Source organism: Lynx canadensis, chromosome A1 (genome assembly GCF_007474595.2).
Source record: "Lynx canadensis isolate LIC74 chromosome A1, mLynCan4.pri.v2, whole genome shotgun sequence".
Lineage (NCBI taxonomy): Eukaryota > Metazoa > Chordata > Mammalia > Carnivora > Felidae > Lynx > Lynx canadensis.
This window is the reverse complement of record NC_044303.2, coordinates 92,227,524-92,255,144: the sequence shown is the minus strand read 5'-3', so window position 1 is coordinate 92,255,144 and position 27,621 is coordinate 92,227,524. Positions and strand designations below refer to the sequence as shown.

The window sequence follows — 27,621 nt, the reverse complement described above, 5'->3', positions numbered from 1 at the left end:
AAAGAAGGGATTCTTGCCATCTGTGGCAACATAGGTGGATCCTGACAACAATACACTAAGTGAAACAAGTCAGAGAGAGAAAGACAAATACCATACAATCTCACTTATATATGGTATCTAAAAAAAAAAACATAACAGGGGCACCTGGGTGGCTCAATCAGTTAAAGCATCCAACTTCAGCTCAGGTCATGATCTCGCGGTTCGTGAGTTCGAGCCCTGCATCGAGCTCTGTGCTGACAGCTCAGAGCCTGGAGCCTGCTTTGGATTCTGTGTCTCCCTCTCTGCCCCTCCCCTGCTCTTTCTCTCTCTCTGTTCTCCCCGGCTCACACTCTCTCTCAAAAATAAATAAAATATTTTTTAAAAATTAAGAAAAAAGAATAAACATTAAAAAAAAGTTTTAATAAAAAAAATAAAAAACAAAAGCAAACATGAAACCAAGCTCAAAAATAGAAAGAACAGACTGGTGGTTGCCAGAAGCAGGGATGGGAGGGTGGTTGAAAAGGGTGAAGGGGGTCAAATGGTACAAACTTCTAGTTATAAAATGAGTAAGTCATGGGGATAAACAGTATTGAGTATAGCATGGGGACTATAGTTGTGAATATTGTACTGCATACTTCAAAGTTGCTAAAAGAGTACATCCTAAAATTTCTCATCACAAGAAAAAAAAATCTGTAATTACGTATGGTGACAGATATTAACTAGATTTATCATGTGATCATTTTGCAATATATACAAATTTGAAGCATTATGTTGTATACCTATAACTACCACAATGTATGTCAATTCTACTTCAATAGAAAAAAAGAAGTTAATCTGTGGGGCATCTGGGTGGCTCAGTTGGTTTGGTGTCCGACTCTTGATCTCAGGTTAGGTCTTGATCTCAGGGTCGTGAGTGCAAATTCATGGCATGGAGCCTACTTAAAAAAAAAAATCAAATCGAAATATTTCCATTCAAGGAAACCACAGGGTTAAAATGCCCCTCATCTGTTGAAGACTAACAATTTTATATAACTGACTGATCTCCAGACATAAATACACAGCTGCTCATGGAACATTCTCACCAAGACATCCCAAAGCCTCATCAAATATAGACGTCCAGGGGCGCCTGGGTGGCTCAGTCGGTCCTACTTCAGCTCAGGTCATGATCTCACGGTTCATGAGTTCAAGCCCCACATCAGGCTCACTGCTGTCAGCACAGAGCCCACTTTGGATCCTCTGTCTCCCAATCTCTGCCCCTCCCTCACTTGTGTGCTTTCACTCTCTCTCTCTCTCTAAGAAATAAACATTTAAAAATATATATGTATAGATGCCCAAAACCAAACTGTTGATTTTCTCTATTAAACTGTTCTTCCTCTCAGACACCCGTCTTAGATGTCAGGACCATCACCCATTCAGTCACTCATGGCCAAGACCAACAACATGGGAACTGCTGCACTGAGGTCCAGGAGAGGACGGGATTTCAGACAGATGACCCTGATACTTGAGGCTGCAGTCGCCCTGGAAGCTTGTGCCAATTGGAAAGACGTGGCTGGGAGGGCGAGCTCACCTCTCATGGCCTTGCACAACTGGAGACAAAAATCAGAGTCAGGATGGGGCACCTGGCTGGCTCAGGCAATAGAGCGTGCAACTCTTGGTTTTTTTTAAGTTTACTTATTTATTTTGAGAGCAAGAGAGCATGAACAGGGGAGGGGCAGAGAGAAAGAGAGAGAGAGAGGGAGAGGGAGAATCCCAAGCAGGCTCTGTGCTCAGCACAGAGCCCCATGTGGGGCTCAATCTCACAACCCTGAGGTCATGACCTGAGCCGAAATCAAGAGCTGGACGCTCAACTGACTGAGCCACCCAGGCGCCCCTTTTCCTCTTCTCATAAGGACACCAGTCCTATTGGATTAGGACCCCGTCCTTATGACCTCACTAAATCTTAATTCCCTTCATTACCAGGCCCACTGGAGGTTAGGGCTTTAATGTGTGGATTTGGGAGGGACACAGTTCCATCGCTAACAGCCCGGGACACAGAATTCAGCCCGGGACACAGAATTCAGCCCAGGGGCTGAGCGTGATGAGATCACCTCTTCCCTCAGCAGGATAAAATCCCCCTGGTGACCCCAAACCCGGCCCCTGATGCAGCTGAAGCTTCAGGTTTCCCCACAACCCCAGCTCCAGACATACTATTCTCTCTGAGTCACCTCCACCTGTACCCGCCCACTTCAGGGCCCCACGTGTGTCCCTCGGCCAGCATACCCTCACCCTGATCCCTAAAGGTCTTCCTGACCCCCCACACCAGGTCTGGCCCCTGGTTACCCCCCTTTGTGGCACCACTTTGACCACTGGCATGTCTTTTTTTTTTTTTTACATTTATTTATTTAGAGAGACAAAGAGGTGGAGGATGAGGCAGAGAGAGAGAGAGAGAGAGAGAGAGAGAGAGAGAGAGGGAGAGAGATCCCAAGCAGGCTCCGCACTGCCAGAGTGGAGTCCATTGTGGGGCTCGAACTCATGAACCGTGAGATCATGACCTGAGCTGAAGTCAGAGAATGTGTGACGCTTGATCTCCAGGTTGTGAGGTCGAGTCCCACACTGGGTGTAGAGATTACTTAAAAATAAAATCTTTAAGAGGCAACTGGGTGGCTCAGTCAGTCACCTGACCCTTGATTTCAGCTCAGGTCATGATTCCAGGGTCGTTGGATAGAGCCCCATGACCAGCTCCTCACTGAGCATGGAGCCTGCTTGGGATTCTCTCTCTCTCTCTCTCTCTCTCTCTCTCTCTCTCTCTCCTCCTCTGCCCCTCTCTCCAACTTGCATTCTCTCTCTCTCTAAAATAAAAAAAAAAAGAAAAATGAAGAAAAAAAACAAAGTCAGGGGCCTGCCAAAGGTAGGGGACCAATAAACACCACGTTGGGTTAAGCCCCACAGGACTGCACCCTAGAAGTAAAGCTGAACTGAAAACCAGCCCTTCCCTGAATAGTAGCTCCGCTCTGAGTCATCCTGGGGCAACATCATGCCCTAAGTATGAACTAACATGATCTCAGTTTGCTAATCCCTCCAGGCACCTGGCAAAGGCAATAGAAAATTCTTTTTGGCAAATGACAAAATCACCCCACTGCAAATTATTTCTACAAATAATATCACAACTGTAATATTCAACGTACAGAAACAACCAGACACATGAGAGAAAGCAAGATTCCTTGAACTAAAACCATCAGAAACAACAGTCAACAGAAATACAACCGGAAGAATTCTGGACTATAAAACAAATTACATGTACTCTGCTCAAAAAATTAAATACCAAAGGGGCACCCAGGTGGCTCTGTCGGTTGAGTGTCCAACTTCGGCTCAGGTCATGATCTCAAAGTTCATGAGTTTGAGCCCCACATCGGGCTCCGTGCTGACAGTTCAGAGTCTGGAACCTGCTTCGGATTCTGTGTCTCCCTCTCTCTCTGCCCCTCTCTCACTCACACTTTGTCTCTCTCTCTCAAAAATAAATAAGCATTTAAAAAAAAAAAAGAAATTAAACAACAAAATTGAAACTTCCAGCAAGGAACAGGAAACTATATAAAATTATATAGCACATGTATAAAAGGAGTAAGTGGAAACTAAAAAGTAAATTATAGGGGTGCCTGGGTGGCTCAATTGGTTAAGTGACTGACTCTTGGTTTTCAGCTCAGGTCATGATCTCATGGTTTCGTGAGTTCGAGCCCCTCATTGAGCTCTGTGCTAACAGTGCGGAGCCTGCTTGGGATTCTCTGTCTCCCTCTCTCTCTGCCCCTCCCCCACTTGCACAGTTTCTGTCTCTCAAAATAAGTAAATAAATTAAAAAAGAATAAAATAAAAAATAAAAATAAATAAAAAAATAAAATAAATTTATTTATTATAAATAAAAAAATAATTAAAAAATAAAAATAAAAGAATAAAAATAATAAAAATAAAAAGTAAATTATAAACTTAATGGGCTGATTTTTTTAAGTTTATTTTTAAGAAAGTGCAAGCAGGAGAGAGGCAAAGAGAGAGGGAGAGAGAGAATTCCAAGCAGGCTCTACACCATAAGCGCTGAGCCCCACATGGGGCTCAAACCCATGAACTGTGAGATCATGATCTGAGCTGAAGTCGGATGCTTAACTGACTGAGTCACCCAGGTGCCCCATTAATGGACTGATTTCACAGCAGATTTGACATGGTTGAAGAATGAATCAGAGAAGTAGAAGACTGGTCAGAGGAAACAATCCAGAAAGAAGTATGGGGAGACAAAAAAAGGATGGAAAAAAAACAGAAGAAAAGGTTACAGATATGGAACCTACAGCAAGAAGGCCTCACATACATCTAGTTTCAGTCCCAGAGGAAAAGAAGAAAGAGAGAGGATAGAGGCAATGTTTGAAAAGATGATGGTTGAGAATTTTCCAGAATGGGTACAAGATATCAATCTATAGATTTAAGAATTCAAATGGATCCCAAGTAATCTCACGATCCGTGAGATCCCGCCCTGCATCTGGCTCTGCGCTCACAGTGAGGAGCCTGCTTGGGATTCTCTCTCTCTCTCTGCCCCTCCCCTGCTCATGCTCGCTCTTGCTCTCTCTCTCTCTCTCTCTCTCCAAAATAAATAAATCAACATTTTTACAAAATGGATCCCAAGCAGAGTAAATAAAAAGAAATCCATACCTTGACCCATCATGGTTGAAAATGTAGAAAATCCAAGACAAAGAGAATAGGAAAAGCATCCAGAGGAAAATGATAGCTAATAGTGCTGGTCATTTACCTCTTGTGTCTCAGGTCACAGCTACAATCTGTTGTGTGGTGCTGGGCTAGGGTCTGCGAATGACATTTCCCAGGCCCCCTTGTCAGCTGACCTCCTGTTTGGTTCTGCCAGTGGGAGGCACTAAGGGAGATTAGCCGGCAGGGGAAGGGGATTCCTTCCTGTCTCTACTTCCTGCTGGCTTTACTTCACTGGCATCCAGCTCCTTTCAACACTCCCAGCACCAGCCACACCAACCCCCCTTGCAGGTCATAGCCCAAGCCATCAGGGTCCCCTTCTGGGGGTCCCAGAAGGGCTTCCTTCTCCAAGACTCTAAGTGCTGTTAACCCTGCCCCTTCCCTCTTCTCTTCCCAGGTCCAGGGGTAGAAACTATAAACCGGGGCAACCTCAGTACCCTCTTATGCTCTTTGGGTCTTCCAAAATCTGTGCAATCCACTTTGTGTATTATTTCCCCTTTGTTTGAAAAAACTAGCATGGTTTACGTTTTCCTGAGTGGACCCTAAGGGATCCAGAACTCTCTAAAGGAGACACAGAGAACATGGTAGATAGCATTTTTGTTGTCAATTATTTGCCACCAATCCCTATGGGAAGCTAGTATGTTTCCACCCTGGTGACATCAGGCTTTGTCCAGTGACCTGCAAGGGTAATGACACGTGAGGGTAAGTAATGCCTGCTGCTACTTTTCAGTAAAGGCTTTAAGAGCCATCACATGATTTTGCCATGGCTCTTTTCCCTCCATGCCAGGAGCCAAGCATGTCCCAGGGAGGAGCTGCCGCTGACACCACAGGGCATGGAAAGTGAGCCAAAAATAAACCTTTGTTGTTGCAAGCCAAGGAGATGTAGGGGGATGTTTGTTACCGCAGCACACTCTAGCGAAACCTGCCTGATTCACACAATTTGACTGCATCTCACTCCTTAACAGCAAACATGGGAGCCAGCAGACGGTTAACCAATAGCTTCAAAGTACTACAAGAAAATTACTGGGGCACCTGGGTGGCTCAGTCAGTTAAGCACCCAACTCTTCCTTTTGGCTCAGGTCATGATCTCACGGTTCATGAGTTTGAGCCCTACATCGGGCTCTGTGCTGACAGTGCAGAGACTGCTTGGGATTCTCTCTCTCCCTCCCTCTCTCTGCACCTCCCCTGCATGCTCTCTCTCTCTCTCTCTCAAATAAATAAATAAACTTAAAATTTTTTTAAAAGAAAATTACCGCCAACTTAGAATTCTATACTCAAAGAAACTATCCTTTAAGAAGAGACACCAGAAAGACATTATCAGACAAAACCTGGGGGATATGCCATCAGCAGACCACTGCACATTAAAAGAATCTAAAAACAATTTTTTTTTGTTTGTTTTGCAGAGAGAAAATGATTAAGAAGGAAGATCATGGGCACAGGAAGGAATGAAGGACAAAAAACACAGCAAATATGCGGGTCAATCGAGCTGAAGACTGACCATATGAAAGAACAGTGGTAAATAAATACAGTGTGCAGTGCTTGGCTGGATCCTGGACCAGAAAGGGGCGTGAGTGGAAAATCTGGTTGAACCCAAATGAAGCCTGCAGTTTATATTCCTGCACCACTGTTAACCTCTCTGCTGTCATCATTGTGTTGTGGTTATGTATGATGGTTTTACTTATTTACTTATTTATTTACTGATTTATTTATTTTTGAGAGCGAGAGAGAGAGAGAGAGACAGAGTATGAGAGGGGGAGGGGCAGAGAGAGACACACAGAATCCAAAGCAGGCTCCAGCCTCTGAGCTGTCAGCACAGTGCCCGATGTGGGGCTCAAACCCACAGACTGAGAGATCATGACCTGAGCTGAAGTCAGATGCTTAACCAACTGAGCCACCCAGGAGCCCCTTATGTGTGATGTTAACACAGGGAGAGGCTCAGTCAAGGATATCAACGAACTTCATTATTTTTGCAACTTTTCTCTACGTCTAAAACTACGTCCAAATACAACAGAATCATCGGGGTCTGTATTGCCAGGTGGTGACCTCTGCCCAATCCTGCTTCCTCCCCTTTTCTTTCATAGATGTTCCAGCCCATAAATTCCTGTGCTCCGAACCCCACCTCAGTGTCTGCTTCCCAAAGGATGGACCCACAACAAGCTGTTCATTAGGTTGTGTGACCTTCCCACTGGCTCATCAGGTGAACTAACCTCACCAGCCTGGAGAGCCCCCCTGGGGCTGGCAGCTGTATGCAGAATAAGAGGCAGGTACAGGGAGTGACCCCCACGATGTCCACACCACACAGGGCATGACCTGCCAAGGGCATGATAAACACGTGCCTGGAGGACCTTGCCAACCACGTGAAAGTCTGTGTGTGGCCTGGATCTCCAAGGTGGTGGAGCTGGTGGGAGGAGAGCTGCTGCCCAGGTAGGTTCGGTCGGAGGGTGGGGTGGGGGCGTAGCAGCGCCAGGCAGGTGAGGGTGTGTAGGAGCCTGTCTGGCTCTCCTGGGTGGGGCTGGGTAAATGTTTGGGTACATGGCTCTGTGAGGCGGGCCTGCCTCGGGTTGGGGCTGGAAGCCAGATGGGCAGGCTGTGTCGGGCACATGTACTCAGCAGGCTGAGGAAGCAGGAGAGTAGGAGCAAAGGAAAATCTCTGCCTCAGCAGAAGATACAGGGGAGACAGTGCTGATGTTCAGACTTCCAAGGTTGGGGGCACTTCACATAGCAAGGCCCAGGGCAGCGATGGCTGTGTCCCAGGCTTAGCTAACCAGCTGGACATGGGTAGCTGGGAGGGCGCATGAGGGGCTCACTGGGCGGGACACCTGGGCAGCTCAGTCGGTTAAGCATCCGACTTCGGCTCAGGTCATGATCTCGAGGTTCGTGGGTTCAAGCCCCACGTCAGGCCCTGTGCTGACAGCTCAGAGCCTGGAGGCTGCTTTGGATTCTGTGCCTCTCTCTCTCTCTGCCCCTCCTCCCTCAAAAATAAATAAAACATTTAAAAAACATTGAAACAGTGCACACTGGCATCTTAGCCAATTTCTCCACAGAGACATGAATCCCACAGGTGACAAAAGGTCACTTCTCTTCCTGGCCTTTCCTTCAGAGGAGAGCTTCCATTCTCTCTCAGGAGAGCAGTGTTGGTGGGCAGGGGGCCCAGCAGAGAGGCCCATCTGTGGGAGGCCATGCCTGGTGGACCCCAGGGAGTCTGAACCCTTCAGCTTCGTCTTTGGCCATTGTACCTGAGCAACCACACACCCTTAAAATAAATGGCAGTGACAATTTAAAATGTGTGTCCACACTGAAATACTGCTGGATGAAATACCATAATGTCCGGACTTTGCTTTCATGTGACCTGTGAGCGGGGGAGGGGCCGGGGCGTGGAGGGAACGTTTATACGGAGGTGAATAAAACCCTAAAGCAGGGTGATGAAGACCTGGGAGGGTTTTTATTCTCCTCTATGGGCCTTTGTGCATATTTGGAAATTTCTGTAATTAAGCTTTAAAAGTAATCTGGATGAAGTCCTTGCTCAAAACGAAATGACTGGCCCCCTACTAGTGTCTTTTAGGTAACCCTGGAACATAAGGATCCAAGTTCACTTCAGTGTACAACTTTTTTTCTTTCTTTTGTTTTATGAAATTGCTTTTTAGAAAGAGAGCGTAAGCAGGAGCGAGGGGCAGAGGGAGAGAGAGGGAGACACAGAATCTGAAGCAGCTCCAGGCCCTGAGCTGTCAGCACAGAGCCCGACACCGGGCTCAAACCCACAGACCCCGAGACCATGACCTGAGCCGAAGTTGGACGCTGAACCGACTGAGCCACCCAGGAGCCCCTTTCTTGTGCTTTTTGAGTGTAGCTGACACACAATGTTGTATCAGTTTCAGGTGTACAGCATAGTGACCTGACTTTTTTTCTTCCTTCATGAATTTTGTAAATTGTGGTAAAATACATCTAACGTGTAATTTACTGTCTTAACCATTTGCAAGCATGCAGTTCAGTGGTGTTAAAGCACATTCACGCGGTTGTGCGACCGATTTCTAGAATCTCTTCATCTGGTCAATGCACGGTTTTGCAGTGACTTCCCCAGACTTCTTGCAATTTCCCCCCCACAAATCCCTTGGACAGAGGGACTGGAGGCCAGGTCTCCCAAATTCCAGAGCAAAGTGCCCTGTTAACCATCTGGGCGGCAGATGTGGGGCCAGGCCAGCAGGCCGGTGACCAGCCGGTGGGCCAGTTGGGTCGCCTGGACTTCCGGCGGTGTTGGCACTGCCGTCCTGGCTGGCTCCTGCAAGTCTGAGCTCTCTGCCCCAGGGCAGGCCCCTGAGCAAGTCCTGGCAGCTGTCAGTTTCCACCCTACCCTGCAGGCTGGAGCTGTCCCGGTCATTGGGGGGGGGGCGGGGGGTGGGCAGCAGGGATGAACCGAGGCTCCTCCCTGGCACGAGTGACTCAGGAAGGGCAGTCCTGGGCCCGGGAGTCCACTTTCACCCCAGGGTGTGGGGCACTCTCCCCGGGGCGCAGTGTCAGGGCCCTACTGCCTCGATCCCGCCAGCCATGATGCCCAGCCATGACACAGATCTCCTGGAAGGGCTGGCAGCAGCTGGAACGGGCCCCTACCAGCCAGCCTGCTCTCTGCGAGGTATGAAATCTGCAGGCTACCTCTCCAGAAACGCCCCGCTCTCTTCCCTCCTCCCTCGGGCCAGCGCCTGGCTCTGCTCCAAGGGGACCAGAAAGGATGAGAGAAGGCAAGGAGTGAAGGGCAGGTGGGGGACACACAGCTGTCAAGCCCTTCCTTCACAGTGGTGCCATTTCATCCTCCAGGCGGCTCTGCGTGTTCACACGAGGAAACTGAGGCTCAGAGGGCACCAGGAAGTTACAGACTGGGGATTAGCGCCGGGCTGCCTCTCTTCCTCCTTCTCCTGGTGAGAAAGAAGCCATACAGTGGCTTTTTGGCAGATGGTGTGTTGGAGCTGAACACGGCCAACTGTCAGGCCCTGGAGGAGGTCCTGGGGGTCTATTCATAGACCAGAGACCAGTCGCTGTGCGTTCAGGACTTACTGTCTCCAGAAGGTGACAGACAGAAGATCCACAAATGCTGTACTGCCGCAGGGATGGAAGATGGGGGCAGTAACCTTGCCTTGGACGTGGGGCGAGGGACACAGCAGGTGCCATTAATGGGTGCTCCCAAGGACCAGCCCTAACATATGAGGACACTGAGGCGGTTCCCAGTGCAGAGGTGCACAAGACAGGAGCAGAGGCCAGGCCCGAGGGGGGCATGGGACTAGTCCTAAAGCTGGGACGCCACCTTTCAAGAACACGAGGTTGGGGACAGACTGTGTGGACTGGAATGCACCCTCTGGGGCAGAGTGGGTGACAGCTGGGAGCCCGAGCATGGGCATAACTGCTGCAATAGTCAAGGAGAAAGGTGACGAGGCCAGAGGTGGCAGGCAGAGAGAAGGGGACAGTCCCTAGTCACCATGGGTAGGCTCCGGGATTTAAAAAAAAATTTTTTTTTAAGTTTTTTAATTTATTTTGAGAGAGACAGAGACAGTGCGAATGGGGGATGGGCAGAGAGGGGGACAGAGAGAACCCCAAGCAGCCTCTGCGTTCCTAGCACAGAGCTGGATGCAGGGTTCAAACCCACGAAGCCACGAGATCATGACCTGAGCAGAAACCAAGAGTCGGATGCTTAATCTACTGAGCCACCCGGGCGCCCCTAGGCTCTGGGATTTTGAAGTCCTGGCCACTCTCAGGCAGCAAGGATGCACCTACTCTCTAGCCCAGGGAGACGGATCAGAGACATCGAGAGTGCATGCTGGGTGGGGACACCACGTGGCGTCCCCGGCCACTTGAAGACAGGCCCCATGAAGCACTTTGTCCTGACAAACTTGCCTCCTTTCCGCATCAGGAGAAGTGGAGACGGATAAACTAACATTTACAGATGGCCACCATCTGCCAGGAACTGTGTCGAGTGCTTCACATTACTTCACATGATCTCCTTTTCAAGGTGAGAAAACTGAGGTGCAAAGAAAGAAATTAAATGGTCCCAGGTCAGCCGATTCAGGAAGTGGGTGCAGCCAGGGAGCTTGCTTCCCTTCCCCTGGCCTGGTGCCCAAAGTGCCGCACCCCTTGGCATCACTGTGGCTGAACACAGTAAGCCCCATGTCTAGGAGGCAAGACACCCAGCTTCCAGGCCCAGCTCTGCCAGGAACTAGCTCTGATATGCGTTCTGGGGGAGTTTTTCCATCAGAGGAGGAGTACCTCCTCTGGGCTGAGGGTACCCCAGGGTTCAACGTAATGCTCTACAGTTTATGCCCTAAGGTTCATGCTTGTGAATGTGCACAGGAAGGCATGAGGGTAGAGGGCACAGGGCATATGGAGGTGGACAAGGAGGAACTTTCTGGATTGGGACCAAAGCTGCCTCTCCCTTGGGGCAGTGGGTCCCCTCTGCCCTGCACTCCCCATCCAGGGGATCAGGACAAACTCAAAGGGCTCAGAGAAACCAGGCAGGAAGGAGCACCTGCTAGGCCAGCTACCCAGATTGGCGGGAGGGATGGGGGGGGGGTGGTGGTGATGTCCTTACCAGCCTGGAGTCTAGACCTATGCAGGAAGTGGGAGACAGATAGCCAGGCTGGAGGGGGCATGGTCAATTTTGTTTCTTTCTTTTTCTTAGCTTATTTTTTTATTTACTTTGAGAGAGAGAGCGAGCTGGGGAAGGGGGGGGGAGAGAGAGAGAGAGAGAGAGAGAGAATATCCCAAGCAGGCTACACACTGCCAGTGCAGAGCCCAATGCAGGGCTCGAACTCATGAATCATGAGATCATGACCTGAGCTGAAATTTAGAGTCAGACCCTTAACCGACTCAGCCACCCAGGCGCCTCAATTTTGTTTCTCTAACGAGAGTTCTGTTAGAGGGATAGAGCCAGGCTGCTCTCTGCCCCTGCTCCAGCCCCCCTGCATTCTGCACCCAGTCCAGTTCAGTGAAGTGGTTCCAGCTCCCTATGCAGCGACCAAGGTACCCCCAGCCTCTGCTCTGCTCCCCTCCATTGTGCAGCCACTTTCCCAGGATTCCATTCAGCCAGGACCCTCCTGCCCTTCTCCCCTCCCCTCTCCTCCCTGGGTTTAACATCTCTAGGCTCCAGGGTATTTTCTGATTTCTTTCCCTCCTGTTGGGATGTTCCCAAATACTGAACACCCTTCCTCTCCCACCTCCCTCTGGCAGCCTGGTACAGAGAAAGAACATTGGACTTGGGGTGGGGGAGTGGTCAGAAGATCTTGGATAAGGTGCTGTGTTTTTTTTTTTAATTAATTTACTTTTGAGATTAAGAGAGAGAGCACGCGAGCGGAAGAGGGGCAGAGAGAGGGGGGACAGAGGATCCGAAGCACGCTCCGTGCTGACAGCAGAGAGTGCAATGCCAGGCTCGAACTCACAAACCATGAGATTATGAACTAAGCCGAAGTTGGACGTTTAACCTACTGAGCCACCTGGGCGCCCCTATAGGCTCTTGACAATGGTGAGCACGCTCCTCCCTGGAAATGCCTCCCACCGTTCAAGTACCACCTCAAAAGCGATTTCCCCAGTGAGGCCTTTCCACAGGTCCCCAAAACGGTAAAGTGTGTCCTTGTGCTAAATTTTTATCTGTCCCAGTGAGTAACCCTACCAGACTGGGGGCTCCTCAAGAGCTAATATCCAAAGTAGCAGTGATGCGTTTTCTTAGAGATGAATCCTCTTATATTTGGCACCCCCATTGTTAGTAAACGGGTAAGGACAGCACAGAATCCAAGGGATTGCAAGCTGGTGACCCATGAGCCAAGTCTGATCCACGGGTGACGTGCTTTCTTTTCTTAATTGTGGTTAAATTCACACAACGTCAAATTAACCATTTTAAAGCGTCCAATTCAATGGCATTTAGTACACTCACGATGTTGTGCAACCACCACCTCTCGTGTTCCAAAACATTTCCTCATCCGAAAAGGAAACTCCATGCGCATTAAGCGTCACTCATTTCTCCCTCCCTACAGCCTCTGGCACCAATCTGCTTTGTGTCTCTAGGGATTTACCTACTTCATACAAGTGGAATGATACCACAGGGGGCTTTCTGTGCCTGGTTTATTACACTTAGCATAATTTTTTGGAGGTTCATCCATGCTGTAACAGGTATCAGAAGTTCATTCCTTTTTATGGTTGAATATTATTCCACGGCATTGATATACCACAATGTGTTCGTCCATTCATCAGTTGATGGGCAATGGACTATGTCCACCTTTGGCTATTGTGAAGAGTCCCGCTATGACCATTGGTGTACAAATACTTGGGTCCCTATTTTCAAATTCTTTGGGGTATACACCTTGAAGTGGAATTGATGGGTCATTCGAGGACTCTGCTGAGCTTTTTGAGGAAGACACCTGCTTTAATTTTTTGAGTCTGAATGCCTTTAGGTGTTCATCTCTGTCTCTGTCTCCATCTCCTCTACTGTCCTACACCCATTTGACTCACATCGTCTGGCCCCTGAAGGCATCTGAATCTGCTGCCCCTGTAAGACTCTGGCGGCAAAACAAAAAGAAGAGAGAGAGAGAGAGAAGAAAAGAAAAAAAGAAAGAAAAGAAAAGAGAAGAAAAGAAAAGAAAAAAATCTTAGCGCCCAATTCAGTCGCTAACGAGCCAGAGACCTTGGGGTCAATCTCTCCAGCTCTCGGAGTACCTTTTGCTCAACCTCAAACGGGTAACAATGCTTACCTAAGAGGAGGCGGCGAGGATCTGGGAGTTGAACGCGCCTCTTCGGAAGCTGCCGAGTTCTGGAAACGAAGAGGAACGGGTGAGGCCGGGAGGAGGAGGAGGGGGGCTGGCTGGACGCCCTCCGGGGACGTCGGCTGCGCGGGGGCTGCCGACCCGCCGGGAATCCGCGCGGCGCGGGGCGCAGCCGGCAGGGGGCTCGGGCGGCTCCGGCGCGCGGCGGCTGGGCGGCGCGGCGAGCCCGGGCGGGGCTCAGGTTGGCTCGCGGTGGGCGGGGGTTGCCCCCCGTCCCCGCCCCCCACATCCGGGGGCCCGGCCGGGCTCTGGGCTGGCGGCGCGCCGGTGAGTCAGGCCGGGTTTTCCCTCCGCCTCTGGGGCAGGCGAGCGAGCGCCGCGGAGCGCGTCCCTCCCTCGCCAATCCGGCTCCGGCGCCCGCCCGCCCGGTCGGCTGGCCGCGTTTTCCAGGCGCCTGCCGCCTGGTCGCTCCGGCCCGGCTCGCATTCTCGCCTGGAGCCGACGCTTGGAGAGAGGGTTCGAATCCGCGCGAGGGAACTGTAGCGCGCTAGGGGCGCGGAGCGGCGCCAGCATGGTGAGTGGGACGCGGCGGGGGCCGGGGACTGAGCTCGGGGGTGGGGCCGGCCGCCGAGGTCTCGCTTTCCGGGCGACCTTGGCCAAACCGCAGCCCTTCGCCCGCGAGGTGCCCGTCTGAGAAGTGGGCGGGGGTGGCAGGGTGCGGTGTGCGTTTCCAGACACTGAAGCGCCGAGGCGCGGGACCAGGGACCGACCGCGAAGCTCCTCTGGAGGGGCCGGCGGCAGGTTACGCTGCTCTCCGCAACCCCTGCAAATGTGCTCTCTCGGACCCCTGCGCCGCGCCTGGGGTGGGGCAGTCGCCCTTGGCGCGGGAGTCTGACCTGGGCTTCGGCCCCCAGCTCGGCCGCTCCGGGCAGGCCTCAGGGAGGAGGCAGCAACAGACGTCCCCTCTGGCCCCCCAGGTAGCTCGCCGAACCTCCCGCAGTTCTGCGGAGCCCACGCCTCCGTCACAGCCTTCGGGGCCCGGGGGAGGGAATTTCGTGGGGATGCCAACATCGTCTGCTCCCCACGAGACCCCTCTCCCGTCCCCTCCGGGACACCCCCTTCCTGCTCCGGTCCCCTACTCTGTAAGGGCGGCAGCTGCCAGCTGCTAGGGATCCCGACCTATGGGGACGCTACCAGTTCTTGGCGGCCGGAGCACCTGCCCAGTCTGGCCACAGCCTTTGGCCAAAGCTAGGACCAGCCTGGGGCCAGGCCCACGTCAAGTCCCTGGCTGTGTCGAGAAAGAGTACTGCGACCGGTTGCCTCCCACCCCGCACCCAGTCCCCTAGTACAGATTGGGGCTCTCCTTGTTTGCACCTGCGGCTTAGCCCGGCTGACCTGCAACCTTGACCCTCCGTGCCCTCTCCCTGCCCAGCCAAGAAGGGAGTGGAGGCAGGAGGCCACCCTGGGCCCAGTGATCAGCCTCCTCCAGGGCCCTCCTGGGAAGGGCTCCTCTGCCGGCTGGCTGAGTGTGGGTGTACATGTGCAAGACTGTGAATGAATGTGGCCAGCCTGCTCCCGCCTCTAGAATCAGTAGCTTCCAGGGCTCAGAGTCCCCATGCGGCAGTGTTTCCACTATTCCTCTTTGACCAGGGGCGGGCCGGAAGAATTCTATGCTGAGGAGACTGGAGTCCAAACCTACCTGGTTGCAGATGCCCTTGAGAGAGGCAGGTGTGGGGGGCTGGCCCGACACACATACACAGCAGTGTGTGTCTGTGAAGGGCAGCTGGTGACCTCTGGCTGGGACAGCAGGAGAGAGGGCCTTGCCCAGGGTTTTGGAATTGTTCATCATTGTGGGATGTTGGGCAGCTGGCTTCTAGGCCTTTCTGGGCCTCAGGTTCCTTGCCTAACCCCAACTAGGCTGTTGTGGAGATGAGCGCAGATGATGAAATGAAAGGCTCAGAAAAACTGTAGAGTGGTGTATGCCTCTGTGACTCTCTAGTGATACTCAGACACACTCCTTTGTGGTTAGATGCCGAGCTTTACCTCTTCAGGTGTCACAGTGTAACTAGGGTATGCCAGCCTCTTCCATCGCCCCCGTCCTCCCCCCGCCCCCTTACCCACTGCCCCTCTTTTGGAACTGGGACATTCCAGTCCAATTCTTCAGGGGCAGCTGCAGACACTCCCTCCAGCAAAGCTGATCCCCCCCAGCAGGTGGTGGGACCTTCCCCTGGGGCCTGGGCTCTGGAGGGGCTAGCCACAGCCAAGGCGGGACTCTGGAGCTTCCTGCCCACATGCTCTGGGATGTCCCACGCTGGAGGAGACTCACGATGGGGTCAGGATGGGCTTCTAAACCTGAGGAGCTGGTGTACTTTCTCCAGGGCAGCTGAAAATGTCCTCAGGCATGTGCTTTTACTTCCTGGGCCTCAGTTTCCTCTTCTGAAGAGGATCTCAATATTCCCCACCTATGGGTGTTGTGAAGCTGTGGTAAGCCGTGTGGGGCTGACCAACGGACGCTGGGATGCTTTCCCTGCGTGCCCTGTCTCTGTTTCATGGCCAGTATGGTTCCCGAGCCTCATGTTCCTGTCACCACCAAGGGTTGATCCAAAAGAGATGCCCCTGTCTGCCCAGGGCTTTCAATGCTGCTGGCTAATCTTGGGCCCAGGGGTTGGGAACAGGAACTAAGGGGTCCTGTTGAGGCCAGCTGGGGCCTGTGCAGAATATGGCTTAGCCCAAACCTAGCCACCAGGGTGGCTGGTGGTGGTTTCATCTCTGTGCAGAGCTCTGAGCGCCAGGGTGTGTACTGAGCTCTTGGCAGGGAAGCCCTTGAAGGCACTTGGAGGAGGCCCTGGTTTTTGCTCTGATGTTCCCATGGGGGCTGCAAGGCTCTTGCTGTCTCTCTCTCCCTCCAATACCCACCCCCCCCAACACACACACACACACACACACACACACACACACACACACACACACACATCCTCTCCAGCCCAGCCTGCACAGCTGCCCTGGCCTGACCAGGCCATTCCCTGGGCCTCCAAGCAACGGGGAAGGAATGTGTGTGTGTTGGGAGGGGAGGCGGGATGGACCCCTGTAGGAAAAGGGACTGTCCCAGACTGAGACCTGGGCAGAGTAGAACCTCCTAAAAGCCAGGGGCCTCAGCCTCTCTGGGACAGCTGATAATACAGCCAGAGAAGTTACCTAGGAGGGGCGAAGGGTGGAGGGCGAGGGCATTAGGGAAAGACAAAAGGAAGGGGCTGTGTGTGCCCCCTTCATCCAGCTCCACAGCTCTTTCTAACTGCTCAAGTCACACGTGGAGAGAAGCCCCTTACCACACACACCCTCATACCCTCTGCATCTAGCCTGGGGGCTGGGAGGACGAGTGGGTCTTCATGCTAGAGTAATGCTAGACCATTCCTGTGTGTGTGTGTGTGTGTGTGTGTGTGTGTGTGTGTGTGTCCCAGAGGATGCTCATTGCCGCAAAGGTGACCTTGTGCATGACTGTGTCTGCTGTTGGATGTGACTGTCTGTGCTGTGTCCTGTCACATAGGAACCACCGTGCTACTGGTTTCAGCGACTAGACTGCAGTTTGTATGTGGAGTATGCGCTCTAGTGGCCCATGGCTGCCTCTGGTTCAAGGACTCTCCCCCTTGACCCTGAGACCATTTGTAGAGAACATGAGGTGCTAGTTGTCTCTTCCTGAAACAGGAAATAAGGATCTGCCCAGGGGAAGGTGAAGTGGTGTGTGTTTGGGGCGAGATGGGCATATTCAGCACCACTGCCACCTCCCCCCCCACCCCATGCTTGCACTGGGCTTATAGTTCATGAGACCTTTCACCTCCATTGTCTCTGTAACAAAAACCCAAAGGGAAGGCCAGGGCAGGCAGTCTTTCCCCACTTCAGAGATGGGGAAACTGAGACATGGCAAAGGGCGATGACATAGCGTCCAGGGTCCCCGTGGAGGGGCAGTGTGAGGACAGGGCTGGAGACCAGGTTCTTTGCTGTCTGCCTCCCTGAGAAGCAGTGACAAGAGTGAAGTGTGCTCATGGTAAGGAGGTGTCAGATTGGGAGGCAGGATACTTTGTGTTTTATTTTTTTCTGAAAGGGTGCAAGTGGGGGAGGGGCAGAGAGAGAGAGGGACAGAGGATCTGAAGCCAGCTCTGCGCTGACAGCAGCGAGCTCGATGTGGAGCTTGAACTCACAAACCGCAAGATCATGACCTGAGCCAAAGTTGGACGCTCAACTGACTGAGCCACACAGGCACCCCAGGGATACTTCAATTCTAACTCTTTGGGCTGTGGATGCCATCCTGGGCCCCCACTAAACATTCAACAGCATCCTGCTGGGATCACAGGCATCTCAGCCTGACCAGCTCTGTGACCTTGGGCAAGCCACTTCACCTGCAGGAGCCCCAGTGCCCTGGACAACGGCTATCTCACGGGACTCCGTAAGATCACTCCTTTGCAGGGCTGTGTCTCTGTAGGTGGCCAGCACCTCTGATTCCTTAAGTGGATGAGTCCTCTGGCCCTGTGAGCCCTGTGATATCCTCAGAGGTTATTAGACGGAGGCAGGGCCGTGCCCCCGCTCCTTCTCCCAGAGAGCTTTGTCTTCCACAAACACAAAACCTGGAAATGGTTGAGGAAGATGGAACCTCCTAACAACCATTGTTTGAGGTGGGAGTGGGTGTCCCGGAAGCATATTGGGTGGGTGGGGGGTGCTCAGCCACCACATGCCTGCTGGGTGTCTGTATGTAGATGGGAGCAGCTGCTTGGGGGCCAGAGGCAGAGACGGTGGTGTTCACTCATTCAGCAGGTCCTTTCTGAGTATGGACCATGTGCCGGGCCCTGGGCTGGATAGGGGGGATCCAGTGGGGTGGTAGGGCCAGGCCAGGGGTGGGGGGTCTCAGCCCAGATGGGAACTGGGTCCATAACCTGGTCTCTGGCCGCCTGCCGGGGAGGTCATCTGAGCAGCTGAGCTCATCTTCAACCAGCCTGTGTTGACTCTGCCTGGCTAGGGGCCAGGCCCTGAACTAGACTCTTTAGTCGTGTTATCTCAGCCCATCCTCCCAGCATCTCTGAGTGATAAGACTTGCCATGGCCATTGTCTGCATGAGGAAGCTAGGGCCTACGTGTAATTGGCCCCACCCCGGGTCAAGATTTGGGTCCCCCCACGCACCTGGTGGTGGTCTTTGGAGTGGCAGCATATGCAGGGGCTGACGGGGGCTCCCGCTGGCCCTTCCCCCTGCCTCCCCCCACTGCCCCTATGACTATGTGAACACCTGTTCCGGAAACTGTGGCCATTGTTACCACCATCCTTCCTCCCCTCGGGCCCTTCCTGTTTGTATCCCTCCCACTGCAAACCCCCAACCCCACCCGTGCCAGCTGCTTCCCTCGGGGAACTCTGACCCACTGCAGGAAGAGGGGCTCAACTGGGTTTTCCCCCTCCCCAGAGAAAAAGAAGGAATGGAGAATCATAAGCCACTGGCCCCGGTTCCCTGTGCCCTCTGCCCACCCCACCCCCCAGATTAGGTGAGGAGCCTGGTAGGAGAGTGAACAGGGTCAGAGTTGGACAGAGCCTGAGTCCACAGCTGGCCCAGCCCTGGGAGGGGCCCCATCCTGCCGCTTTGGGGCCGTTCCCCTATGTCCCCCCCATCACACTGGCCCTTAGCTGGAGCTGGGGCACCAGGCAGATGACTTTGGGGCCCTTTCTCTTGCCATCCTAGGAGTCTTGTCCTGGGTTTTCTTTCCGGGACCCATATCTGCCTCCTGGGCCTGGGCCAGGCAGGTGGCTGACATAGGCAAAGAGCAACTGGTTTTAGAGTATCGGAGAGGTTGGGCAGCAAGTGCCCACCTGCCTCTGACGGAGCCTCCCAATCCCCAGAAACAGCTGCCTGTGCCCTGCTGAAAGTTCATGGCCACAGCCCTGGGCCCTGCTGGCATTGCCATGGGCAGCGTGGGCAGCCTATTGGAACGGCAGGACTTGTCCCCGGAAGAGCTACGGGCAGCGCTTGCAGGGCCCCGGGGTTCCCGCCAGCCTGATGGGCTCCTCCGGAAGGGCCTGGGCCAGCGTGAGCTCCTCAGCTACCTGCACCTCCCCAAGAAGGACAGCAAGACGGCCAAGCGTGCCCCTCGGAACGAGAGTGCTGACTACACCACCCTCTACTACCGGGAGCATCCTCGAGCTGGTGACTTCAGCAAGACTTCACTGCCCGAGCGGGGTCGCTTTGACAAGGTGCATCTCTGCCCACTTCCCTTCCCCAGTGTTGGTAGGGATGGGGAGCTCGGGGTCTCCTCGGAGGTGCTCTGATGGGGCTGGGACATGAAAATCCTGCTGTAGGCTGTCCTGAGGCTTTGGTCCTTGGTCATCGGTCACTGCCTCTGTGTGACACGCACCCCAGGTTCTCAGAGAGGATCCTGGGGGCTGTGGGAGCGTTAGAGGGCAGAGGCGAGGTCAGCCCAGGGCCTCAAAGCTGCCCTTTCTTCCCGGCAGTGCCGCATTCGCCCATCGGTGTTCAAGCCCGTGGCGGGCGCTGGGAAAGGCTTCCTGTCCATGCAGAGTCTGGCAGCCCACAAGGGCCAGAAGCTGTGGCGCAGCAATGGCAGCCTGCACACATTGGCCTGCCACCCACCCCTGAGCCCAGGGCCCCGGACCAGCCAGGCACAGGCCCGGGCCCAGCTGTTGCATGCGCTCAGCCTGGACGAGGGCGGCCCCGAGCCCGAGCCCAGCCTGTCTGACTCCTCCAGCGGGGGCAGCTTTGGCCGCAGTCCTGGCACTGGTCCTGGCCCCTTCAGCTCCTCTTTGGGCCACATTAACCACCTTGGGGGCTCCCTGGACCGGGCCTCCCGGGTCCCCAAGGAGTCTGGGCCACTGGCGATGCTGAGCTGCCTGCCCGAGCCACCGCCTCCCTATGAGTTCTCCTGCCCCTCCGCCGAGGAGGTGGTGGCCCTGCTTCCTGACACCTGTGAAGATCTCAAGAGAGGCCTCGGTGATGAGGATGGCTCCAACCCTTTCACACAGGTGAGGGCTCCCCCTGCTCTGGGGTCCTGTTCTGTCCCTTGGCATTGGAGTACAGGACACACAGAAGGGTCCCCAGCCAGTTCACTTACGTGGCTCTGGGCACAAGAGAGTAAGGAAGATGGAGTTGATTCGGTTCCCCAGCCCCCATGTGATGGGAATGTCATGTCACTGGTGGCCCTTGCTAGGAGTTGCGTGGAAGGGAGGAAGAGAGACTCCCTGGGCAGTCTTGGCAGGCACTTCACCTCCAGTTGCAGCTGGAGTGTTGTGGAGGGGCTGGCAGTTGGTGTTCAGGAATGAGGGGGGGTTGGGTGGTCCGTGTGTGGGATATCCCTGCATGGCAAGGCGCCTCGTCCCCTTGGCAGGTGCTGGAAGAGCGCCAGCGGCTGTGGCTGTCCGAGCTGAAGCGCCTGTATGTGGAGAGGCTGCACGAGGTGGCTCAGAAGGCAGAGCGCAGTGAGCGCAACCTCCAGCTCCAGCTGTTCATGGCCCAGCAGGAGCAGCGGCGGCTGCGCAAAGAGCTCCGGGCACAGCAGGGCCTGGGCCCTGAGCCTCGGCCCCCCGGTGCCCTCCCGGATGCTGACCCTAACACCCGACCAGAGGAGGAAGCCCGATGGGAGGTGAGAAATTGGGCATACAGAAACTTTTTATGTCCTCTTTGCCACCTGTGGGGTCCCACCCTCTGCTGGCTCCTGGTCTTACCCACTTCGTCTGGCTCTTGCCCATCCTGTGCCCCGCCCCTCCCTGCCCAGGTGTGCCAGAAGACGGCGGAGATTAGCCTCTTGAAGCAGCAGCTGCGGGAGGCTCAGGCCGAGCTGGCGCAGAAGCTGGCCGAGATCTTCAGCCTCAAGACGCAACTTCGGGGCAGCCGGGCGCAGGCGCAGGCCCAGGACGCAGAGCTGGCCCAGCTGCGCGAGGCCGTGCGGAGCCTGCAGGAGCAGGGCCCTCGGGAGGAAGCCCAGGGCAGCTGTGAGACCGACGACTGCAAGAGCAGGGGGCTGCTGGGGGAGGCGGGTGGCAGCAGCGAGGCCGCAGGTGGCGCCGAGCAGCTGCGGGCCCAGCTGGTGCAGGAGCGGCTCCGCGCCCAGGAGCAGGCACTGTGCTTTGAGCGGGAACGGCGGACGTGGCAGGAGGAGAAGGAAAGGGTGCTGCGCTACCAGCGGGAGATCCAAGGAGGCTACCTGGACATGTACCGCCGCAACCAGGCACTGGAACAAGAGCTGCGGGCGCTCCGGGAGCCCCCAGCACCCTGGAGTCCTCGGCTGGAGTCCTCCAAGATCTGAAGCCAGGGGGTGAGCGGGCTGCAGAAGCACCGCCAGAAAGCGGCTTGGACGAGCCCGCGCTGAGAGGGCTGGCTCCTTCCTTACACTGGTTGGGGGCAGGAGCTGCTGAGGCCAGCCAGGAGTGGGGAGGCTGACCGAGAGGAGGGGTCCAGCGCTGCTCTGGGCTGGATAGGGTGCCCTCCTGGCAGAGGAGCACCTCGGCAGGGCCCCGCCCTGCTCCCTGGAGTAGGTGTGGCCCAGAGAAGGAGGCTGGGGGACCAAGGGCCCCGTGATGCAGAAGGGCAGGCGTGAAGGAGGGAGGCTGGGACGGGGACATTGGCCTCCCTCAGAATAAAATCACATTTTCTACAAGGAGGCCCTGGGTGATACACTGGGCCTGTCCCTGGCCTGGGTCTAGAGGATTGTGGATGGTTGGGGGTGGGGGCCCTTTACCTTGGCTGTATGTAGCTCCTTCCATGGTCATGGTCGGTGGGAGGCCGTGCCATGTGCCTGTGTGCGCAGCTGCTGGGCATGTGTGTTGGGGAGTGGAGGAATCCATGCCCCAGCACCACACGGTTCCTTAGCTGCCGTGTGGGCTGAAATTCCTTTCTCAGCACCAGTGGGATTTTTTGGAAGGAACAATGCCAGAGAACCCAGAAAAACAAAAGGGCAAGTCAACCAAGGCATTGCTAGAACATGAAACATTCTCTTGGTAGGAAGTCTGGACTGTGGTACCCAGCCCCCTGCTGGGTTGGGGCCGGCCTAAGACAGCTTCCCCTGGAGCACCCAAAGGCTCCAGTAGGGCCCTGCCCCTCCCAGAACCCACCTCCCATCTTTCTGTCTGGCTATGGTGCACCCCTCCCCCCCACACAGGGATGGGAGGCCCTGGGAAGGTAGAGGAGACAAAATTTGTGGGTGGGTTACTTGGTGAAGGGCCTGTACCGCAGCAGGGAACGTGGCCATTTTCCTGTAGACAGTGGAAGGCCCTGCGGTATTTTTTAGCAGGGGTGAGATGTGATCTGATTTGTATTTTGGAAAGATCTGTCCTGAGAGGAAGGAGCCCTCCACTCCCAGCCCTGTGCCGGGCTCTCTGACCCTTAGGCTCAGCCCCCTAAAGCCCACTCTCACCCATAGCCTCTCAGCAGTCAGGCTTCCCCTTTGGGTTTTTGCTCCCTCCTGGGTGGATGGCCTGGAACACAGGCCCAGGCTGGCATGCAGGCAGCCCTTCCCCACTCCCTGCAGTAAAGATCAGTATCCATATGTCATGCATTGAGCACTTCCTATCTGTTAGGCCTTCAGGACTTGGGGGCTCAGGGTTGAATTAGATGTGCTTCCCGCTCCAGGGGAGCCAGCGCACAGACCTCTTCTCCTCCCAGTGCCTGCCCTGATGGGGCAGCAGCATCCTCTGGTATGTTCTCTGCAGAAACCCCAGGTTGCTCCCTTCCACCATGATCCCCCCCCCCTTCCCAGGCCATGCCTGGCAGCCTGTCAGGCCCCAGCATGTGGGTCCTGGTGGTAAGTGGATTCGCTATGTAGGGGCACCTATGGGGCTATGGAGTATGAGCCGATGTGCCCCACCTTTTTAGGGTGGGGAATGGGGTGTGTGTGTTGTCTGCCGTGGGGATGGTGTGTTTATGGCTGTGTAAGTGGCAGGTGTGTAAAGCTGTCTTGTGGGTGGTGGGTGTGTCTGGGGGTGTGTTTGGGGCCCCTGGGTTGGAGGCCAGGAGGGCTGCTTCCTGGCCGCTCCCTTCTGCCCCATTTCTTTCCACCAGTCCCTGCCCCACTTGTCTCTGGCCAGGCTTGAGTAGAGCCTGTGGCCAGGACAGACCCCTGTGTCTGGGTCCTCTGCCTGGGAAGGGAAACAGAGAGCACTCAACTTAGGCAGGCTGGTCTCCCACAGGCCTTGGAACCCATTTCACAGACTTCTCCAAACCGAGATCTCTGGGCCAGTGACCTTCCAGAAGCACCCCCCCCCCCTCCCCAGCAGAGCTAGGTGCTGACCTGAAGCCTGGGTCACTCCCTCCCCACAACCCGGAACTGGGCAGGCTGCGTGCCCAGGTGCCCCACAGTGGCTGGGGTCTACCTTTCGGTGAACCATCTCTGCAGGACAGCTCCCCACCCAGCAATTAGAGAGCTGGGCCGGCCAGTACAGCCGGCGGGGAGTGGGTGGGCGGTACCAAAACTTGGCAGCTGTGCCAGAAACCAGAGCCAGACCCAGATGCAGGGGGAGGGCACGAGAGAGCTGAAGCTGGGGTGGCTCAGAGGGAACCGGATCCCTGTTAGCTCATCCCTGCTGGGCAAACCAGTTCCCTGGTCCCCAAGCCGGCTGGGTGGCTCTGGGGCCAGCTGATCACAGGTGCCACTGCAGTGGCTACTGCTTCGGAACCCTCCCTCCTGAGCCTGGTGGGCCCCTTAGCTCACCAGGTGCCCAGAGGTCCCCCTGCCCTGGCAGACTAGGCCCAAGCAGCCAATTCTCCAGAACTGAGGCCAGCTGCCCACACTGGGCTCCATGCCCCTGGGCCCTTCTGTTCTCAGTCAGCTAGTGTCACCTCTTTCAGTCACTCCCTGGGCCCCTCAGCCTATCACTTAAGGCCTCTGACAGCCTGGCCTCCACAGAGTCCCTGATAGTGGTTGCCCTTTCTGACCCCATCATTCCCTCCAGCACCTCTGAGCCCTCATCCTCCAGGCAGAGGCTCCTCACAGTCCCCAGATCTTGTTTCCTCAGGAAAGCCTGCCCTGAACTCCTGCCCTGCCCTGCCTGGGCAGCGCACAGTCCCCTACTTCTGTGCCCACAGTCCCTTACTTCTGCTGACATTTTGGTCTCTCCACTGGGCTGTGGGCATTGCCAGGCAGGACTGTGTCTTCTGTTTTTATCCCCAGAGACTGCTCTGGCTCCAGCCCAGAAGGCACTGGAGGGCTTTGGACTCAAGAGGAACCAGACCTCTCCCTGGCTGTCATGGGTTCAAGCTGGGGGTGGAGTGGAGTAGGTGGGGAAGTCTCTGGCTCTGAGTGTTCATTCACCATTCACGGGCACCTGGGCCAAGCACTGGGGCTGCAGAGCCAGTCCCCATTCACTGCCTGGGGAGGTACTGCACGCCTCCCTCAGGGCCAGGCCTGGTTCTCAGATGAGGAAGCCACAGTGGCCAACGCCCCTGCCCCCATGACCTTTCCCTGTGGGTGGGGGAGGGAGACAGCACACACATCTGTCCATGGTAGTGACCGGGCCAAAAGCGTGCAGACGTCTACATCACAGTGGCCAGTCAACGGCGCATGGAGAAGCAAATTTCTCAGACTGGGTATATCTATAGGTATCAGGGAGCCTTTTTTCAAAGAGGACGCATGCCCCATGGTGACAATTCAGATTGCATAACTCCCCACCCTAGTAGGTGGGTTTTAGCTCTATCAGATTCGGAAAAGAAAAGGAAATGTGCTATTTCTTGCAACAAAGCAAAAGTGAAATATGTCATGAAAGGTAAGGCGTAAGTACTGTGGAGTTCGGGCTGGCTCACTTTTCACTGCAGGTGATGAGCGGTGTGTATTTGACCATATTTTGGTCAGGCACTTTTCTGACCTCTCTTTGTGCCTGACCTTGGCAGGTGTCTCCTTATATGGTCCGGTTCTGGCAAGATTTCTGCTTAGTTTAGCCAGACTCCCCCTTTGTCCGTATCTGACTATGTTCCTCATGTAATCTTCCACCAACCCCCTCAGGCGACGGCTGGCCTGCCTTCAGTAAGACTCCTGTGAGGTGCATTTAGCCAGAATCTGCTTCCAGACCCCCAAGGTTTCCTCTCAGTAATTTTTCATCCACTGACCCCTACCCGCTCCTTGGCTGTAAATTCTACTTTTCCTTGCTGTATTTGAAGTTGAGCCCACTCTCTCTGCCCTACTACAAAACTCCACATTGCAGTAGCCTCTCTTGAATAAAGTCTTTCTTACCAAACTGATGAGTGTCATGAGTAATTTTTTTTTTTTTTTCTTCAGCAAGGATAAACTTCTCTGAGGAAGGGAAGTTGGGAGGATTTCCTCAGGAGCAGGGTGGGACGAGAGCGTCCAGGATTGGCCTGGCATTGGACACGGAGAGGTGTGGGGCAGGTCCAAGGGAGGGTCCTGTCTATAAGGGTTTGAAGGGAGGCAGGGCAGCCCCTAGACCGCCTGGTAAGTTGGCACAGGAAGACTTCATCTGTGGCTGTGGGTGGGTCCCTCAGGCAGCCAAGGGGGAGAGCCGGAACTGGGACTAGCTTTTCCTGTGTGTTGTCATTCAGGACGACACTCGGAAGGGCCCTACACTTGGTGCAATGGTCTCCTGTTGCCATCTTGAACTTTTTTTTTTTTTCCTTGAGAGAGAGACAGAGTGCGAGCCGGGGAGGAGCAGAGAGAGAGGGAGACAGAATCTGTAGCAGGCTCCATGCTCTGAGCTGTCCGCACAGAGCCCCACATGGGGCTTGAACTCCCAGACCGTGAGATCATGACCTGAACCGAAGCCTGATGCCCAACCGACTGAGCCACCCAGGCGCCCCGCCATCTTGAAATTATAATGATGTTTGAACAAGGAGCCTTACGTTTTCATTTTGCTCCAGAGCCTGCAGATGAAGCAGCTGCTTTTGGCCTGAACCAAAGCCTGACAAGGAGGGGCAGGAAGAGAGAGAAGGCGCAGGAGACTGGTTGGGTGCCACCTGGAGGGTGGAAGAAGAGACAGGGCCTGAGCAGGCAACTTGAGCTCCACAGGCTGAGGCCTGATGCTCCACAGAGGTTCCACAGAGGGCAGGCAGGATCTGCATTACCTGTTATTGCCCTTACCCCAGCTATCAGGGGAGACTCCATCTTTTCCTAGCCTGGCCTTCCAGGGCTCATTCTGAGAAGTGAGGAAGGCTGTATTTTCAGAAGAACATGCCAGGGATTGTCTTATCCAAGAACTTTTTCTCTTTTAAAAAAAAATGTTTACCTGTTTAAAGAGAGAAAGAGCACAAGTGAGAGAGAGCATGAGAACGAGTCGGGTGGAGGGGCAGAGAGAGAGAAAGAGAATCCCAAGCAGGCTCCTCATGGAGCCCAATGTGGGGCTCAATCCCACGAACCAAGAGATCATGACCTGAGCCCAAATCAAGAGTCAGATGCTTAACCAGCTGAGCTACCCAGGCACCCCCCCGCCCCCGCTTTTTGTTTAGAGATTTATCTAACGTGCTCTTTGTGTATCCGGTCCCGTTCCCCTCCAGCATTTTTAAGGTATAATTTACATAGAGGAAAATGCTTCATTTTTAGAGTATAGCTTTAATTTATTACTTATTAAAAATTTGTAATGTTTATTTCTGAGAGAGTGAGAGCAAGCAGGGGAGGGGCAGAGAGAAAGGGAGACAGGGAGACAGCACAGAGCCTGACACAGGGCTCGAACACACGAAATGCGAGATCATGACCCGAGCTGAAATCGAGAGTCAGACATGCTTAACTGAGACACCCAGGTGCCCCAAGAGTAGTTTTTAGAGCTTTGACAAATGCAGAAAGTTGCGTAGCCAACACTACAATCAAGATACAGAATAGTTCCGTCACCCGCCCCCTCCAAATTCCTGCTTCTCCTAGTCAGCCCCGTCCCCATCCCCAGCAACAGTGATCTGCTTCCTCAATCACCTTGCTTTTCCTTATTTTTTTTTCTTTTTGTGAACAGTGTATAATCCCACCACATATTGGAACATATTACAAAGTAGCAAGTAAAACAATATGACATTGGTGTAAAAATAATACCACATCTCAATGGAAGGAATGAAGAGCCAGAAATAGATTCCATTCAGTAGAAAATCTTAATGTTATGATAAAAGGCTTCAAAACGAAGGGGTAAGGTAGGATCATTTAATAAGAGGTACTGGGATAACTGGACACAAATTTGGGGAAAAAATAAGTCATACTGTGCACCACCCCCTGCAAAATAA

General features: G+C 54.1%; 1 protein-coding gene across 1 annotated transcript; it reads left to right on the top strand.

The window, feature by feature from the left end:
* The first annotated feature begins 13,858 nt into the window (after positions 1–13,858).
* Positions 13,859–22,078, top strand: N4BP3 (NEDD4 binding protein 3). The gene is made up of 5 exons (XM_030316616.1): positions 13,859–14,007; positions 19,308–19,658; positions 19,917–20,444; positions 20,807–21,061; positions 21,194–22,078. Exons 2-5 carry the CDS (start codon positions 19,338–19,340, stop codon positions 21,722–21,724), a joined length of 1,635 nt encoding a protein of 544 aa, XP_030172476.1. The 5' UTR covers positions 13,859–14,007; positions 19,308–19,337; the 3' UTR covers positions 21,725–22,078.
* The last annotated feature ends 5,543 nt before the right edge of the window (positions 22,079–27,621 follow it).

Bases quoted from the DNA above. Each gene is read 5' to 3' on its own strand.
- N4BP3 (XM_030316616.1), top strand. From the start codon at position 19,338: ATGGCCACAGCCCTGGGCCCTGCTGGCATTGCCATGGGCAGCGTGGGC. The intron at 20,445-20,806 runs GTGAGGGCTCCC...TCCCCTTGGCAG, and splicing joins GCTCCAACCCTTTCACACAG to GTGCTGGAAGAGCGCCAGCG. The intron at 21,062-21,193 runs GTGAGAAATTGG...CTCCCTGCCCAG, and splicing joins AGGAGGAAGCCCGATGGGAG to GTGTGCCAGAAGACGGCGGA.